At 32.7% G+C, this 19,322-nt stretch overlaps 4 protein-coding genes across 5 annotated transcripts in view; 2 read left to right on the top strand and 2 right to left on the bottom strand.

Annotated features, from left to right (window-relative positions):
- Positions 1–4,661, bottom strand: part of LOC108460913 (MMS19 nucleotide excision repair protein homolog) — a 74,871-nt gene extending 70,210 nt beyond the window's left edge. For both annotated transcript variants that reach the window (XR_001867683.2, XM_017760616.2), the window contains exon 1: positions 4,651–4,661. The gene's annotated coding sequence lies outside the window, so the exon portion shown is untranslated. The remainder of the gene's footprint in view (positions 1–4,650) is intronic.
- LOC108459445 (uncharacterized) lies at positions 367–2,549 on the bottom strand. The gene is made up of 2 exons (XM_017758812.2): positions 1,990–2,549; positions 367–1,032 (listed from the first exon to the last, which is right to left on the bottom strand). Exons 1-2 carry the CDS (start codon positions 2,408–2,410, stop codon positions 530–532), a joined length of 924 nt encoding a protein of 307 aa, XP_017614301.1. The 5' UTR covers positions 2,411–2,549; the 3' UTR covers positions 367–529.
- LOC108458246 (WD-40 repeat-containing protein MSI4-like) lies at positions 4,387–11,051 on the top strand. Its single transcript, XM_017757564.2, has 15 exons — positions 4,387–4,633; positions 4,972–5,035; positions 5,360–5,446; positions 5,536–5,598; positions 5,968–6,033; positions 6,163–6,237; positions 6,543–6,618; positions 7,280–7,505; positions 7,757–7,838; positions 8,521–8,594; positions 8,741–8,843; positions 8,960–9,034; positions 9,215–9,294; positions 9,662–9,761; positions 10,653–11,051. The coding sequence occupies exons 1-15, from the start codon at positions 4,515–4,517 to the stop codon at positions 10,749–10,751; spliced, it is 1,389 nt and encodes a 462-aa protein (XP_017613053.1). The 5' UTR covers positions 4,387–4,514; the 3' UTR covers positions 10,752–11,051.
- A 3,181-nt stretch (positions 11,052–14,232) lies between these two features.
- LOC108460367 (transmembrane 9 superfamily member 7) lies at positions 14,233–19,117 on the top strand. Its single transcript, XM_017759836.2, has 7 exons — positions 14,233–14,436; positions 15,639–15,803; positions 15,923–16,032; positions 16,176–16,284; positions 16,365–16,477; positions 17,481–17,631; positions 17,727–19,117. Exons 1-7 carry the CDS (start codon positions 14,335–14,337, stop codon positions 18,882–18,884), a joined length of 1,908 nt encoding a protein of 635 aa, XP_017615325.1. The 5' UTR covers positions 14,233–14,334; the 3' UTR covers positions 18,885–19,117.
- Positions 19,118–19,322: the final 205 nt, after the last annotated feature.

Genomic DNA, 19,322 nt, shown 5'->3' with positions numbered 1-19,322 from the left:
GGCGGGTCTAGGAAAATTATCTCAGTCCAAGGATCCGATTAATTTGAGTGCTGGTCCAGACAAGTGTGTTTACAGTCGAGCGAAAGACGGTAATTGTACGGTGGCAGAAGCTTATAAGTGTCCGGAGATTAGTGTCTGGTTACATATACGGAGATTCCAAGGACCACAGATAATAAGGAATGCAAATGGGGCTGTGGATGGCAAATCGGATGGTGGTGGGGATCGGTGTTGCAAGCTGAGTTGTTGGCCATTTATGATGGTTTGATGGTGGCTTGGGATTAAAGTTACGTGAAGCTAAGCGTGGAATGTGACAGTGCTGCTAATGTGATCAAGGATTGGGATGTGGGTCATGATTTTCGATCAGACTTGACAAGAACATGACACAATTACACTACATGAATATAACATGAAAAATACAACACGACTGAACATTATAATTCACCTATTCGGGACATGTACCGAAGCTTCGATATGCCATGCTAGTTTTAAAACAGATCAACTACCAAAGCCAAAATACTTACAAATTTACTTAGTCGTTGTTGTCCTCGTCTCCATCATCAAAATCTTCTTCCTCTTCTTCATCTGATTCGCTTTCTTCTTCCAATTCTGCATCATTGTCCTCCACGATAAAGCCACCGAGCGTTTCATCATCTTCGTCATCGTCATCGACACCGCTTTCTTCCCCTGCTGTGACAGTTTTCTTCGATGTGGAACTCCTTATTTTGCCACCATTCTTCTTTGACTTGTCACAGTCCTTCGATCTTGTAGAATAAACTGCTCCCTGGACTTTTCTTCCCTTCGTGGCAACCTCCACAATCTCACCCTCACTATCACCAGTCCAGTCATCGTCATCATCATTGTCGCCTTTCTTTCTCTTTTTCCCCTTACTTCTCCCCCTCTTTTGTTCGACTGCTTCATCATCATCGCTACCGTTTCCGTGTTCCTCAAGAAACCATTCCCAGTTCTTTATATTACAGAATCTTTGATTAGGGTATCGATCAAACTCGTGCCCGATTACAAGAAAACCGAATTCTGCATTTACCAATTCATTATCCAACTAAAACTATAAACTTTTCAAAGTATAGAGTCATAAATAGTTGGAAAAAAAAAAGTAATTAATTGCTTAATTTTCCTGCAGTTTCTTTTCTCAGTAAACACACACAAATTGAATCAAACAAATTTAAGAACAAGAAACCATCCTTTCCATACCAATTACTAGAAAGCCAAATTATGCATTAACATTTCATTATCCAACCAAAAAATTGGAACTTTCAAAATATAAAGTCATAAATCAGTTAAAACTAATGTAATTAATTGATTAATTTTCCTGGAGTTCCTTTCTCAGTGACCAAACACAAAAAGAATCTAACAAATTTGAGAAACAAAAAGCCATTCTTACCACCACGATAACTAGCAAACTAAATTCTGCATATAGTATCTCATTATCCAACTAAAAATTTTAACTTTCAAAATATAAAACAAATAAAATAAAATGTAATTGATTGATTGATTTTTCCTGTATTTTCATTTTCTCAGTAATCAAACACAATTGAATCTAGAAAATTTAAGAAACTACAAGCCATTCACACCACTTCAAGCTCATACCTTTTTTTTCTTTTTAATTCAGCATTAAACACTTATTATCCAGCTAAAACTAAAACTTCCATAATATAAAGTTACAACTGAGTTAAAATAAAATGTAATTAATTGATTAATTTCCCAGTATTTTCATTTTCTCAGAAACCAAACACAAGTTTAATCTAACAAATTTAAGATATAAGAAGCCCAATTTTTAAATAAAAAAAATCTGTACTTAGATTATCCAGATAAAAGTTGGTATTTAAAATTTCTAATATGTGAAGTTACATGTAAGTTAAAATAAACTGAAGTTGGTGTTTAATAAATAAATTTCCCAGGATTTTCATTTTCTCAGCAACCAAACACAAATTTTATCCAACAAAATTTTAAGAAATAAGAAGAAACTATTACCTTTAACAGGGTCAATATCTTCAATATCGACACTCTCTGCTCCACTCTCACTCCCCAAATCCCTTTCTTCTTTTTCATTTTCTTCAGTTTTCTTCAAAACAAACCAAACAGGGACCCTACCCGATAAGCAGATCCAATCGCCGTTTTCAAGCCGACCTTTGTCGGAACTATTAAAAACCTTAATCTCCCCATTCGTTCCTCTCCGTACCCAAACCGGGTTCAAACCGGTAACTTCAAATGAAACACTAGGCTCCTCCGTTCGAGTCTCGCCGTTTTTGTCGACCAGAGTTTCGAGCTCGAGTTCAACATGACGGCGAGACACGGTCCGGTCATCGGTGTTAAACCCTGAACCTCTCCCGAATGTGATTTTTGAACCGGATTTTAGCGCCAATTTTGAACCATCTGCACCTTCGATTTCCATTTTTTTCCCCTGGATTATAGCAACGGCATGGTGAAATGAATCTCGAAATTATCATTTTGAAACGGTGCTCACTTATCCCAAGTCCATGGATCGGATATGGGTTCTACGTCAGAAATTTAGCCCTAATCGAATTATATTTATTGGGCCGAGCAGAAATTTTGAACTTTAGACAAATTTTCGTCTATTAGATTTTGGTTAAATTTGTTTTAAGTCTATATACTCTTCATATATTAGAAATTTAGTCCTTTTACTTTTTAGATTTCAAAGTTTAAGTCTAATTTCTACTAAATTTTAAATTCATTACTACGTCAAATTTTTTTGTTATATGACTACCAAATGTATATATATTCTTTATTTCAAGTTGTCATATCAATTTAATAGAAATTTTTAATTATATTGACAATTGAACTTAAATTTTGAAATTTAACATAGAGGACTAAATTCCAAACGTGCGGGGAGTATAACCTTGATTTCTTAAAGAAACTGTGAGGGGAATTTTCAGATTGCATCAAATATCCCTAAACTATGACCGTAGCTTTAAAAAGATCCCTAAACTTCAAATCATCCTAATTACATCTTTAAACTATTGAGGTTATATCAGTTAAGTCCTTTCGTTGCTAAAATCCTAATTTAACTATTAAATGACACGTAAGTTGTCATGTAATGAAACTTAAAATGAAAATTTTAAACTAATATTGTAAAATAGATGTTTCAAATATATTAATTTTGATATTTTCAAATTTTTTATAGCAGCATGATCGTTTGGTCTTTCTCTTTTCGGTTTTACTTTTAAAAGTTATGTGGCAATATTCTATTTCTTTAAAATGTTCATTTTAATTTTAGCTACGAGAGATTTAACATGTCATTTAACGGTTAAATCAACGATTTTAATAATAAGAATATCTAATTGATATAACATTGATAGTTTGGAGATGCGCTTAGAATGCTTTGGAGTTTGGAAACCAATTTAGAATTACGGTCATAGTTTGAGAATGTCTGATGCAATTAACTATTTTCAACTATTAAATTATTGTTCAATTTGCTTCAAGTCCCTGTGTCATTGTAAATTTTCATTTTTATTCATTTACTTTTATTTTAAATAATTTAATCCTTCTACTTTTCAGATTTCAAAAATCTATCCAAGATTTTATAAGATTTTTTGTTATCAAATTATTCTCCCTAACATTGATAGCTTAGAGATGCGTTTAGAATGCTTTGGAGTTTGGAAACCAATTTAGAATTACGGTCATAGTTTGGGAATGTCTGATGCAATTAACTATTTTCTACTATTAATTTTTTGTTAAATTGGCTTCAAGTCCTTATGTCATTGTGAATTTTCATTTTGATTCATTTACTTTTATTTTTAAAATTTTTTTAATCAAATCGGTGGCTTGATTGATTTGACCACAAATATGTTTAAAAAAATATTTACTTTTAATTGCACATAACTGTATAAATTATTGGTAAAAAGACCTATCCAGTTTATTTTATTTTTGAAATTGAGCAAATTAGCCCTTCTAAAAAAATTGGAGCAATTTAATCCCTACAAAATTTGAAAGTGAGCAATTAATAACAATTAATCATGAAGTTAATGTCATTCGTCAATTGTGCACAATTTTGATTAGTATTATAGAAAATTTAGCCATTGATATTTACATATTTTGTTAATTTGATATTGATTTTGAAAAATTTAACAAATTTAGCTTCAACATTTGCACATTTACAAAAATATTACGAGTTAAATTTGTTAAATCATGATCAAATTAATAGAATGTGTAAATCATGAGAGCTAAATTTGATTAATTGATGAAATATATTAATGATATGATTAATTGTCCTTATTTGTTCACTTTCAAAATTAAAAGGGATTAAATTGCTTTGATTTTTTTGAGAGGGACCAATTTGATCAATATCAAAATTGAGAGGGACTGGAGAGGTCCTTTTACCTAACTTCACAATGAAGAAGCCCTGACATTTTAGTGCCCAGCCCAACTGACCGTGCAAAATCGAAGAAAAAAAAAAAAGGAGCGGGAAAACCTTTTATTCCTAATAAAAGGAAAAAAAAAATCGAAGGTGAAATGCAAAAGAGACAAGTGAAGTGAGGATGAAGGGGGAGAAAGGGAGATCGGTGGAAGAGAAATACACTCAATGGAAGTCTTTAGTCCCTGTCCTCTACGATTGGCTCGCTAATCACAATCTCGTTTGGCCTTCTCTCTCTTGCCGGTCCGTACAATTCCCCCCCCCCCTTTTTAGGGCTTACATTTTCACTTTTATTATTATTGTTTTTTGAAATAATGTGTTTGGTTGCTGAGAAACTGAAGTGAACAGTTTAAAAGAGAAATTCACGGTTTTTTTTTTATTTTTATTTGGAAATACTATGTTTGGTTGCATAGAAACTGAAGTAAATAGTTTAAAAGAGAAAATGAATACTGTTATTTTTGTTATTATTGGCATTAGAAAACGTTATTGTGATGAATATGGAAGTCTGTTTGAATTCATGGAGTTTGAATCGAATTCCAGTTAGTACTGTATCTTATGTTATTCCTTTTTGTTTTTTTTAGATGGGGGCCGCAACTAGAGCAAGCTACTTACAAGACCCGTCAGCGTCTTTACCTTTCAGAACAGGCAAGTCACTGTCTGTAGGAGGAATTTGATTGATTATATTTTTGAAGTTGGTTCTTGAGTCACTGCTTGTAATTTAATTCTAGTGAATTGGAGAATTTTGATATTTATATGTTGGATTTCTTTTGATCTTGACAAAGAACATAATTATATGTTCAGAAAATTTGATCTTTGTGTGAAAAGTTTGAACCAATTGCATTCTTTGTTTATGTGTTATACTTAGCTATTCATTTTAGTAAACGGTATGCTTTGTTCTGGTTGTGTCTGGAGATTTTGTTTATTGATATTTGATTCATCCTGGTTGTTCAATTTATGTTTGTCTACCAGACTGATGGAAGTGTTCCAAACACACTTGTAATAGCCAACTGTGAGGTTGTTAAACCTAGGGTTGCTGCTGCTGAGCACATATCTCAGGTGATGTGACTTAAACAACACAAGTTTTTCCTTTTATTTTTACTTAGTTACCCCCTTTCACTTTCATTTTTGCTTGCTTGATCTCGCAGTTCAATGAAGAAGCCCGCTCTCCCTTTGTGAAGAAATATAAAACTATTATTCATCCTGGAGAGGTATCTATGGCTTGTATTCTCTGCTAGTTTTAAACTCAATTAGTTTCTGTGGTAGTTGATTGATACAATAAAAAATAACTTTTAATTAAAGCTACTGCCCACCTGAGATACTGAACAATGCACGATTCTAGTACTGGGATGAAGAAAGATGGACAAAAATTAGTTTTCTTTCTTGAGAGGACAGTGTTTATTTGAGAAACCTCTGATAAGTTAATACTTGCTATATATGGTAAAGTTATTTATGTATTACTCTAGCTTTTATCAAAGCTTCTGTTCATTCTCTCAATCATGAATTTCTCTTGTAATTCTAATAGAACTTTGAATGAACTCTTTGGAGTCATTTTTTTATTTATGGTTGTATTTTTGCAGGTGAACAGAATCAGAGAACTCCCACAGAACAGCAAGATAGTTGCGACACATACTGACAGTCCTGATGTAAGAATTTATTATTTCTTATGCAATCCCGTTAGATAGGGGGATCATATACTATTTGTTCTTGTATACTTGAAATTTATGAGTTGTTGACACTCAATATGACCTAAGCACATTGAATTTTCAAAATAGGTCCTCATTTGGGATGTAGAGGCCCAGCCTAATCGCCATGCTGTGCTGGGAGCTGCAGATTCTCGTCCAGATCTGGTTTGTACTGAAGGGAATTAAGTTTTTGATGTTTTTACCATGCGTTTTCTTTCTTTGAACTATTCATTCAAAAAATTGACAATATCTATATACTTATTTGTAGAATTTGCAAGTACAGGTGTCCTAAAGGAAAACTCTTATTTGCATATTCATGATTCCATTTATTGCAGATTTAAAAGTTTTTGACAAATGGTTGAAATCTTTGAATACTGTAATTTTAGCTGTTAATGGACCTTTAGAAAATTAAGACGCAGATATTAGCTTCTTTTCATCAGGTTGTTTACTTAGAATCTACTGTCTTGCAGATATTGACTGGACATCAAGAAAATGCTGAATTTGCTCTTGCTATGTGTCCAACTGAACCTTTTGTCCTATCTGGAGGTTTGAATCATTGTGTTACTTGGCAGGCTTTTAAAATCTATAACTTAAGTCATAGCAATGCATGATAATCCTTTATGTATTGCCATGATTATTCAAATATCACCAGATTGATATAGAAATCACATGTTTAGATGTTTATTTTTCTTATGGTATTTTTCAAAATAAGAAACCAAGTTTGATGCAAGTATTAGTGCATTGGAAAACTCTAATTCATTATGTATTTCATTGTTATTCAAGCATCATTGAGCATGAGGAAGTTGTGATTTAACAAAAGATTCTGTAAGCATGTTATGGACTTGAAGTGCAGATTTTGTCATGGAAGTTGTGGCACACAAGTGGTTAATTGTAATGATGTGTTAGTTCATTGCGAGGCACTACTGCCACGAGAGATTGTTTTATCTTTGTTTTGACTGCCAAGAGCTGGCTCACACCTTGTACCTCTTGAATACAAATTTTGTCATCTAATTCCAATTACCTAGGAGAAACTGGGAAAAGTTGGCACTCTGTATATACTTTAAAAGTATGCTAGCATGCATTATTCCTTCTGGAAAATTAAATTAAACACTCATCGGTTCATGTGCTGGGACTTAACTATTTTCCTCTTTTCTCTTTTTTATGTTGATCTCCTCTTAGATGGTCCTAAACAAGATTTTACTTGCAGGCAAGGACAAGTCAGTGGTTTTGTGGAGCATTCAAGATCATATCTCTACTCTGGCAAAGGAGCAAGGGCCCACAAAGTCTCCAGGATCTACTAGTACCAGTACAAAACATGCCTCTAAGGGTGGTGGGGGTAATGATAACCATGTTGAGGGCCCTTCCGTCGAGGCACGAGGTATCTACCTAGGCCATGAGGATACAGTTGAAGATGTTCAGTTCTGCCCATCAAGGTAATTGACTTGATTATTGGCATGGTTTGTGTCATTGTTTCTTCATGATTTATGCTAATGCCGAGTTGAATGCTAGTCATGTCATTGATGTCTTTGGTTTTAATTGTTATTTAAAGATTATTCATTTGGAGTTTCATGCTAGTCTCATGAGGATATTCCGAGTGACATGGCCGAATGAAACCCTTACATCTTTCCTGAATCATTTTAACAACTCCTCTCTGATTCTTGTGTTATTTGTACCTTGTCTTTAGTGCTCAGGAATTCTGCAGTGTCGGAGATGATTCTTGTCTTATATTATGGGATGCTAGAGCTGGCTCAACTCCAGCTATCAAGGTTCAAATTCTTTTCAGGATTACTTATCTTTTTTTTTTTCTATTCCAATTTTGTCTAATGATACTTGTTATAGATATCTATGTGTAATAGTTGTGGAGAAAACTAAATTGAGTTGTCCACTTAATGTCAATCCTAGTTATTAGTAGTGCACATTATCTTCTTCTGAAGAGTTACGCTTCAGTGGGTATCATCAACCACTGTACTATAGCCTTGATAGAGATGTCCTTTATCATGCTTAAATGATCAGAGGTTATACCCTAAAACTTGTCGCATTATCAGGATTAAAAAGTCCCTGTTGAGTGTTAAGACTACTGCTTTGCCAAATATGAGAGTAATGAGTGTAGTTGTTATGTTTCCAGTGAAGGCTGCCACCAGGGACTTGCTATTTACTCCTGTGGCCTAGGGGTCTACTTTAGCACTCAATGATAGTTTAAAGTACTGATGAATTTGCAAACAAAAAGGTTTGTTTTGGGTTGTTTGATGCCCTCTTTATGCTATTCAAAGTAATTCATTGATGCTCTCTTTATGGCATTTCCTTTATTTCTGCATGCTATTTTGCTCTTCTCCAGCATCATCCTCGTAGCTCAAAGCTTCTTTCACTATTTAAACTGTCCATGTGGTTTGTTTTACTTTATTATTTATTATTAAATTGGCTTATGGATTATTTTTGGTGCATGGGCAGGTTGAGAAAGCTCATAATGCTGATATTCATTGCGTCGATTGGAATCGTCATGACGTAAATCTCATTTTGACTGGGTATATCTGTTAGACACAACACTTGTATTCTCTATTATGTTGCAGTGTAGGATGTTCTGGTGATTTTATATTTTACATTCTGCATTTCTTTTGACCAATATCTATGCATGTTTATGAGTTGCTTTAATTCTCTCTGCATTTATTAGGTCTGCTGATAATACCATTCACATGTTTGACCGCCGAAACCTTTCCTCTGGCTCACCAGTTCATAAATTCGTGGGCCACAGTGCTGCTGTCCTTTGTGTACAGGTGCCAATGAAACTCTCTAACATAGCTCAAAATCTCCGATGTTCTTTCTTATGTATTTATAATATGGACTATGTTTGGATATTTCTGTTATTGACAAAATATTCTTGTCTTCGCAGTGGTCCCCAGACAAGTCATCAGTCTTTGGAAGTTCTGCTGAGGATGGGATCTTAAACATCTGGGACCATGAAAAGGTGTGAAGCTAAATGCTTCTGCAAGACAACTTTGCTCTTCCTCTCTTTTTTCCATGTATAGTTATAGTAAAATGGTATAGGTTACAGATAAGAAAAAAACATTAGTTTGAAAATCTGTCCATATATATGTATGTGTATATATATATTTCTGCTACTTCATGTTTGATAAATTTGTTTCAGATTGGGAAAAGGCAAGACACTACTGGATTGAAGGCACCAAATGCTCCTCCTGGATTGTTCTTTCAACATGCAGGGCATAGGTACGGGGTTCAAAGAATCAATACAATTGCTGATTTTTGTAACATATGTATGAGATATGCCAGAAAAGACATCTTTATGCTGCGTACACATTTTACTTGATAACCAGTTTATCATATTCCAGTTATGCATTATTTTCAAGGCGGTAGCATATTTCTTGTTACATTTAACAAAACTGGTTAAATTTGTATGTGTCATTAATTAAAAATGATTATGCAAATTTAGAATCTGCTTTGATACGTTGGAATTCTTACTTTTAATTTCAACTGGTTCATTTGCAAATGGTAAACTTGCATGGTAGTTTAACACTGAACTTTAGTATCAATTTTGATCTTTTAAAGAAGCATGTTCTTGTATATATGTATTCAGGGACAAGGTTGTGGACTTTCATTGGAATACATCTGATCCCTGGACAATTGTCAGCGTGTCAGATGATTGCGAAAGCACTAATGGTGGTGGTACTCTACAGGTAATTAAACTACCTCCACTTAGCATGTAGAAGTCATCTTTCGCCTAATTAATTACCTTGTTGAGGCATTAGGTTGGTTATTGATCTTTTATGCTAAATTGTTAAAACCGGTTCTCAACATCCATGTTACTCTGATTTAGGGATGAGTGTTGGATACAAATATGTTTTAAGTTTTGGAAGTTTTCTATGTTTTTGGAGGGTTGTATCTTCATATTCATATGAATATGTCGGGCACGAGTGTTGGATATAGATACTGCATGAAAAATAAAGAGTTACGAGTAACATAGCTCATCTATTTATTTTAGTATCACTTCCTTTGGCCGCGTGCCATCTGGATTTCACTTTTATCATACGGAATTGGTAGGCACCATGGACACTACCTCATCTGTGTACTTCTTGCGGCCATTCGCAATTGGTGGTATATTTGAAGCAAGAAAATTGGTCAAAGCACCTCGAATATCTTTTTACTATACCATCTAAGGCAATTTAGTCCCTCAACTAAAAATCTAACCAATTTAATCCTCCAGCTTTTATAACTTAGTAAAAAGGACCATTGAAAATTGCTAATCTGTCGGTTAAATACTGACATGACTAGCTAAATGATGATGTGTTGTAATGATTTTTGTGTTAGCATTTGACTTACACGTTAACAATCTTTAATATTTTACGTTAATATTGTTAGTGATTTTAGGATTAACTTGGTTAATTTTCTAGTAGAGGGACTAAATAATACCAGGGCTTCCCGGATACTTGGATAGAGAAAGGCATAGTCATATATTTACATTGCATTATAGAACTATTATGGATGTATGATGTTTACACCTTCGACTGAAAAAAAATTCGTGTTTAACCAAGCAAAATTGGCTGAAAGAAGTGATGTTTTTCTTGCAGATATGGCGGATGATTGATTTGATTTACCGTCCGGTAGATGAAGTCTTAGCCGAGCTAGATAAGTTTAAACCTCACATTCTAGGATGTGAACAAAATTAGTGCAAAAAATGCTTTAATTGTTTTACGGTGAAAATCTTAAGTTGTTGAAACCAAATCTGTTTGAGAACCATAGTTTCTCATATGCATGTTGAGGTAGGGAAGAAAATTTGAAGTACCAATGGTTTATTTCATGTCACTTGGTTTGTTGGTAGGGGGAAATGAGTGCCCATGGCTTGGTTGATGTGCAAAAAAGCATGTGGACCAACTAGTGTTGCACTGATCCGATTTGATTGTTTGAATTAAGAATTGACGATTTAATCGAATGATATATGAAATGATCTATCAATAGTGTTTTCAGAATCGGATTTGTCAATTGGATTGAAACTCTATTGGTACACCGGTTTAGAACAAGGAAAAAAACCGGTTGAATTGAATTCTATAATTTTCAATTTTTATGAAATTTTTAATAATTTATTTGTTTTGAACTTGACAGATTAGGAATTAATGGTTTGATTAGTTTGATTGCGGTTTATTCTAAAAATATTATCTATCAGTAAAATATCAAATTAATTAATAAAAACTGATTTAATATAGTTTAATTTTTCTTCTTTTATTCAATTCTTACATTACTTATAACGTCTAAATCCTTAAATGGGGAATATTCTTTAATTTTATATTGAAACGATAGTAATTAAGTCAAAAACATTTTTATATTTATTTAGTATTTAAATTTATTTTTTAAATTATGTGCATTTTAAATTTTCTTTTTGAATCTGTTTCAAAAGTCCATTTATATTTATATATAATATGATTTTTTAATAATATAATATAGTTATATCATATATTTAGTCGATTTCATATAATAAAATTTTCTAAGGATCATAATTTTAATTGCAAGAAAAAGGCAAACATGTTACCTGTTGAATAATGATTTTACTTTATTCATCTAATTAGAATTAGAGATAATTTTGTTGATTGAGTTTTTGCTTGATTAGTACGAGGATTATTGTCAATGTAAGAGGATTTTGGCTCAAGTATGTTGAAGTGTATTATATGCATTGTGTCAAAAAAGAACAAATATGATCGAACAACGTTGTAAGAAAAAACTTTTTTAATAAAAATATGAAAGTGTGTTGCGACAAAAAAACCTAAATTTAGATTTAGAGTTTAAATATGGATAATTTATTTTTTCCTTATAAAAATTTAAATATATATACATATATATTATATTCATATTTATTAAATTTAAACTTAATACCTACAAATTAAATTTGAATTAGTTATTATCTAATTTATTGTAGAAGAGATTTATCATAACTCATATTAGGTGAGACTTATGATATACATGAAAGAAAAGTTATATAAAAAAAAAACAATATTAGGATTCAACCTTTAAAACTCTCAATTTAATCATTCATTAATTTTAAAATAAATTTTAAAATTATAGTTAAAACTACTTAATAAAAAATATAAAAATATAAAATGAAATAAATATTCTTGTAATAAATTTTAGGGTTTTAATTTGGTAATTTTTGTTAATGTCCACTTGTTGAAAAGAAAAAGTAGTGTAGTAACTTCTAACATGGTCATAAATTATCACTAATATAAATCTTTAAAGGTATAATAGATTATTTGCTCCTCCAATTTTATAAAAAATATTTTAACCATTTATTTAATTTTTTAATTTTAAAATTTATACTATTTATCGAATTACTTTAAAATAAGCGGACAAATTAACGCCTCTTAACTTTGCTTATATGGCATATTGTGGATTGCCATGTCAACAAATAATTAATTTTTTGAAATTTTAAAAGTTATAAAATTTATTTAAAATTTATTTAAAAATATTTTTAATTTTTAAAATTTAATTAATTATTAACGTGGCATACACGAAGGCTTCCACTTCAACAAAATTAATATCGTTAACTTTTCCTTCAATTTTAGAGTAATTTGACAAATAATGTAAGTTTAAGAATTGAAAGAGATGAATAATTAAAAGAGACAAATAATTAAATGAAAAATTAAAATAATTTTTAAAGTTAAAGGACCAAATAAATCATTAGACCATCTTTAAATGAAAATAATTTAATTTAATAATTGAAAGCATAATTGTTGAAGGAAGACTGATTTTGAACGAATCACTTAGAACCGGTTGAAGTAATTTTTATTTTTTAAATTTTTATTAAAATTTAATAAAAAAGTGAAATAAAGATTGAATATTATGGGGTTCTTTACTGAAATAAATTAAAAAAATATATATCAAAATGGGTCGTTTTTTCATTCTCGCTTACGATAGGCGCGTTTCTTTTTTTATATTAAAAATATATATATTTTTTGTTTTTAAATAAAATATTATTTTTTATTTTCGGATTAGTATGACCTGTGAATAGATACGAATACAGGTTGCGCCTATCTCGAGACGTGATTAGTTTAGCCTTTCTCAGAGGCGCGACTAATTGTGCCTATCTCATAGGCACAAATGGTGGGCCCAGCTTAATTTTTCCCTTATATACACCCTGAAAATTGTCAACAAAAATAAAAAAATCAAATAAATTTACATTATATAAAAATTACATTAAAAAATACAAAACACTAGAAACATTGATATTTGTGGGTGTTAAATAATTTAAAACTTAATCTTAAGTTCACAATATACTAAACTAAACACAACATTGATATTTGTGGGTGTTAAATTTTTAATTAAAATTTTAAATAATTTTAGTAAAAGCATTTGTCAATATCTTAATTCATACTTAGAATCAACAACACATTGAATAAAATTCAAGATTCATATCCTACTTGTTATTGTAGATATAAATATTAATATATCATATTTTTCACACAGCCAAAACTCTACTCTTATTGTTCAAAATATTTATTAATTATTAGTTTTGAGAAACACTTTTAATTGATACTATTAATGTAATTATCAAATTTTTTTTAAGTTGATGTTAAGTATTGGTACGTTAATAATTAATTTATATTATTCAATATTTCTACAATTATATTTTTATAAAAATAATTTTAAAGTATATAAATTTATGAAAAGAGTCATTATGATTAAACTTGAATAAATTTATATCCAAGTTAATATAAAAAATATGAAATGAGTCTGCAGATAGCGACATCGAGGAGATGGCATGCAGGGAGCTGTTTGTACACTGTGCGGAACACTACCATTTGCGCCTACCTATCAGGCACGATTAGTAGCACCTATTTGACAGACGTGACTCATTCTCGTGTATTTTTTATCCATATTTTGACCTGTTGACCGTATTTTTACATATATATAAATTTAAATTTTTTTAATAAAAATAAAAAAATAATATTTTATTTAAAAATATATTTTAATATAAAAAAATTGCTCCTATCAGATAGGCGCGAATGAAAAAAAATCCTATTTTAATAAATAATCTAGCAGACAACCTATTTTGATATATAATATTTTTTTAATTTATTTCAGTAAAAAACCGTACTATGGTTCGGTTTTTAAAACCATAATTAAAAAGTCAAAATTATATATTATATATATTATTTTAAGTGTATATATTGCTATATATTTCTGTTTGTTTATCCCAACTCTGTCAACTCTTCTCACCTTGTTCTCCTCGCTTTCAATCTGTCTCTCTATTGAAGCAGTGCAATGGGTACGAAAAGCAAGACTCAGTTCTTCGCTTTTCTGCTACTGTTATCCACTGCTCATTCCTTCTATCTCCCTGGTGTTGCACCTCGTGATTTACAAAGGGTACCTTCTTTTTTTCACTCTATCCCTCTCTTGATTTATCTTTAATCTTCATGTTGATTCATGGGTTAGTTCTTGTTTTTGTTGATGGTGGGTTTGGAGTTGGGATCTAGGTCTTTTAAGCTTTGATTTGATGTGCTGCTGTATTCATTTATTTTTTAGATCTGTAGTTGTGTGCTGTATCCTTTTGGGTTTTCATTCTTTTTTCAATTTTGGGTTTTGGATTTTGTTCTAATGGTGATTGCGTTGTTTGTTTAGTATTTTTTGGGTTTTTGATTATGAAATGGACTATTCATAGTGTAAGCTTAACAACGTCTGCTAATCATGTTACTTGGATTCGGGTTTAAGTGTGAGATTCGGGTACCGACATGGGTAAAAGACGGATCTTTCGAAGTTTTTTTTTTTTCATTTATTTGGAGGATCTTTGGAGATTATATCCTCGAGTCCATGTGTCGGATTCAGTAATTTGCAAAAGTGAAGAGTCAAAGCAACATAGTTTGCTTATACCCTTTTTGTTGTTCTTGAATCTTAATGCTGAGATGATCATATTTTGCTTAACAAATGGTGGAATGTTTAGGGTATAATTGACCGATTGCCTATTTGTAATGATTTTTGGCAAGATTTTAAGCTGTTGTATTAGGGTTTTTAAAAATTTAAATCTTATTTTGGCTTAAAAATGTAGGACCAATAGTGGTTTCTTGCAAGAACTTTCTTTGCTAATTAATTAGTTCAGTCTTCGTATTTGACTTGCATGGATGCTTGATGACTTAATAAACACCATGTCTCTTGATTGTGTAATGTGAATTGCAAACACCTTTTTGCAAATCATAGTATAATTACTGCAGTGCATCGTTAATTTTGATCAAGGCTTATAGCTTTGCACTTTGATTCCAAGGGGCTTTTTGGTGTGTTACACTGTTACAACCATCGATATGAAAATCCAAAACTATAAAGGTATCACAATAGTTTTCCAAGTCCAAAAGATCATTGACCAAAGAGTTAAAAAACATAAAGCATATTTAGTGTTAATTCCATGTGGTGCTCGGGCTATTTGTTTGTAAAACTTGAAGTTAGTTAATCCTCCAATGCTGTATTGCATTTCACAATGGGGTCCTTTAAGATTCTTTTTTATTATGTACTTTTGTCTCCTTTATTGTTATGAATTGTTTTATGTCTTAAATTGTTCTTTTACCTATTCCGAACAGGGTGATCCTCTTTATGTAAAAGTGAATAAATTATCCTCTACGAAGACACAACTTCCATATGACTATTACTACTTGAAATATTGTAAGCCATCCAAGATTGTGAACAATGCTGAGAATTTGGGGGAGGTACTACGAGGTGACCGCATCGAGAACTCCGTCTACACCGTGAGCATCTGTACCTTTTCTAGTGTTGTGTGCTATTAGTGACAAGTGGTTTTCTATTAAAAGCTTTATAGATTATATCTTCTATCCATTGTGTTTATCATTTTTTTTTCTTTCTTTAGTTTGAAATGAGGGAGGATCAGCCTTGCAAAGTAGTCTGTCGAATAAAACTCGATGCTGATTCTGCCAAGAATTTCAAGGAAAAAATTGATGATGAATATCGAGTTAATATGTAAGTAAATTTGATGTTAAAGATTCATGTTTCCTTATCCTTTTCTCCTTTTTGAATATGTTTTATGTGATTCTTACCCTTTATTTCGTTTTCCCCCCTTTTACGTACATGTTCGTACTAAATTATATGGAGTTGATGTGCAGGATACTTGATAACCTTCCAGTTGCGGTTCGTAGACAAAGGAGAGATGGAAGTCAATCAACAACATATGAACATGGTTTTCGTGTTGGGTTCAAAGGGAATTATGCTGGGGTATGCTCTGAGAAGCTCGTACTACTTTCAAAGTTTTATGTTTGTCTTATCTTTTCTTAGCCATTCATGTGTCATTGCAGAGCAAGGAAGAGAAGTATTTCATCAACAATCACTTGAGCTTCAGGGTCATGTTTCACAGGGATACCGAGACTGATGCTGCTCGAATTGTTGGATTCGAGGTTACTCCAAACAGGTTTTCTATAATTTTTCTTTTACTTACTTTTTGTTCATTTGCATCCTTTTGACATTTGGTTAATATGTGTGATTTAATTATGACTTAGCAATTAATGGGCTACCTTCAAAAATAGTTTCCTGCTTGACATCACTAGAAGCATAAGGTTCTCATGCCAGATATGTTGGTTTCAATATCTAATGGATGTGTGTTAAGACTGGGATATTCTACATTAAGATCACTCTAAATCATAGGGTTAAAACATTATTTGGGGTTTGCACTTGTTAACTTTTCTTACATTGGGGCCTGAACTGGATGATTGTTCCTACATTGGGGCTTGAACTAGGCAACTATTCCTACATTGGGGCGTGAACTTTTTTTTTTTTTTTGTCTAAGTTAGTTCTTGAACTTGGCAATTGTTCTCACATTGGGACCTGAATTCTAGGGTTCAAGGACTAACTTGGGCAAAAAAGGAAGTTCAAGCCCCAATGTGGGAAGTATTCCCAAGTTCAGGGCCTTGAATAAAAGAAAGTTCAGGCCCCAATGTGAGAAAATTGCTAAGTTTAGGACCTAACTTGGGCAAAAAAAAAATTCAGGCCCCAATGTAGGATAAGTTGCCAAGTTCAGGCCCTAAAAAGTAGTTTAACCCTAAATCCGATAAAAATGTACAACAGGTTCCAAGCCTTGTAATTTTCTGTACTCCATTGTTTCTTTTTGTTTCATTATTTTGAAAAGTCATTATAATGGTATGCTGAGTACATGTAGCCGTTGAACTACTTGAGTGTTCTTTTTTGCACTTATATATTCATTATTCTCCAATTTCTTCCAATTATAGTTGAAGTAGCAATTTGTTTGTCCCCTTGAAACATGCTACTCAAAAGGGGAACTCAATTTGTGATGAACTATGCAGTCATCATGCAACATTAGAGACTAGCGTTTTTAGGATCAGGGTTATCATCTATTGGTTATCAAGTGACCAGCTTACTTATGTCATTATTGTCCATTGTGTGGCTCTTGTGAACAGCATTAATCACGAGTACAAGGAATGGGACGAGAAGAATCCCCAGGTAACAACATGCAATAAGGACACCAAAAATCTAATTCAAGGCAGCACTGTTCCACAAGAAGTTGATGCAGGCAAGGAGGTTGTCTTCACGTACGATGTGACTTTCAAGGTACTCCGCCTTCCGTTTCTCTTTCTTGTCATTAGTTTTTTTTTCACTCTATATGCTAATGCATAGGTGAACTTACGTTTTTTTTCCTTTGTCAGGAGAGTGATATAAAGTGGGCTTCGCGTTGGGACACATACCTTCTGATGAACGATGATCAGATCCACTGGTTCTCCATCATAAATTCATTGATGATTGTTCTCTTCCTATCTGGCATGGTGGCCATGATCATGATGAGAACATTGTACAAAGATATCGCAAACTATAATCAGTTGGAAACTCAAGACGAGGCACAAGAAGAAACGGGATGGAAACTTGTTCACGGGGATGTCTTTAGGCCCCCAATCAATTATGGTTTACTCTGTGTTTATGTTGGCACAGGTGTCCAGATTTTCGCAATGTCGCTTGTGACGATGATATTTGCGTTGCTGGGCTTTTTGTCTCCTTCCAATCGTGGAGGGCTTATGACAGCTATGGTTCTTTTGTGGGTTTTCATGGGAATATTTGCCGGTTACTCTTCATCACGTCTATATAAGATGTTCAAGGGCACAGAGTGGAAGAGAATTACTTTGAAAACTGCATTTATGTTTCCGGGTATCTTATTCGCCATCTTCTTTGTACTGAATGCACTAATTTGGGGAGAACAATCTTCCGGTGCTGTTCCGTTCGGGACAATGTTTGCCCTTGTTTGCTTATGGTTCGGTATATCAGTTCCCTTAGTCTTTGTCGGCAGTTACTTAGGTTTCAAAAAACCAGCCATTGAAGACCCTGTGAAGACCAATAAAATCCCGAGGCAGATCTTGGAACAGGCATGGTATATGAAGCCCGTCTTCTCCATACTCATCGGAGGCATTCTTCCATTTGGAGCTGTTTTTATTGAGCTATTCTTCATCTTAACATCAATATGGCTAAACCAGTTCTATTACATCTTCGGCTTCCTTTTCATAGTGTTCGTTATTCTAATAATCACTTGTGCGGAGATAACAATCGTGCTATGCTACTTCCAGTTGTGCAGTGAAGACTACCATTGGTGGTGGAGATCCTATTTGACTGCTGGCTCCTCTGCTCTTTACCTTTTCCTTTACTCGATTTTCTACTTCTTTACCAAGTTGGAGATCACGAAGCTGGTTTCAGGCATTCTTTACTTTGGGTACATGGTGATTGTTTCATATGCCTTCTTTGTCCTAACAGGGACAATCGGATTCTATGCTTGCTTCTGGTTTGTTCGAAAGATCTACTCTTCAGTGAAAATTGACTGAGATCAAGAATGTAGAAAGAGGATCAGACATCAAACCTATGCGAATTACGGGACGAACGAGACAATGATACGGTACAGAAAATTTTATTTCTGATTGTCTCTACAATCTTCTTTTATTTTGCTGAATTTGCGTGTTGTAGGCTTGGCCTGTTATTTTGTGTACACTGTTATGTACTGTACTGTTTTAAGTAGTTTCTCCAATGAGTAAAATTTGTGATCTAGTCTTATAGATAATTCAATACTTCGATATCTACTCGTAACATAACATTGGGGGATTTGTGGATTTGTTAATGCTTATTCTTCCGGCTTGATTGTTTCTTTGGTCGAGTTGAGAATTGCATCCTGATGGCACATAGAGAATTTGGTCTGGGAACATGTAGTTCAAGTATGTAGCGTAGATCATTAGGTCTTTCTAGCCATTACCGATTTTGTTACACAA

The sequence above is a fragment of the Gossypium arboreum genome, chromosome 6 (assembly GCF_025698485.1).
Source record: "Gossypium arboreum isolate Shixiya-1 chromosome 6, ASM2569848v2, whole genome shotgun sequence".
Lineage (NCBI taxonomy): Eukaryota > Viridiplantae > Streptophyta > Magnoliopsida > Malvales > Malvaceae > Gossypium > Gossypium arboreum.
This window is presented reverse-complemented; position numbering and strand designations above follow the sequence as displayed.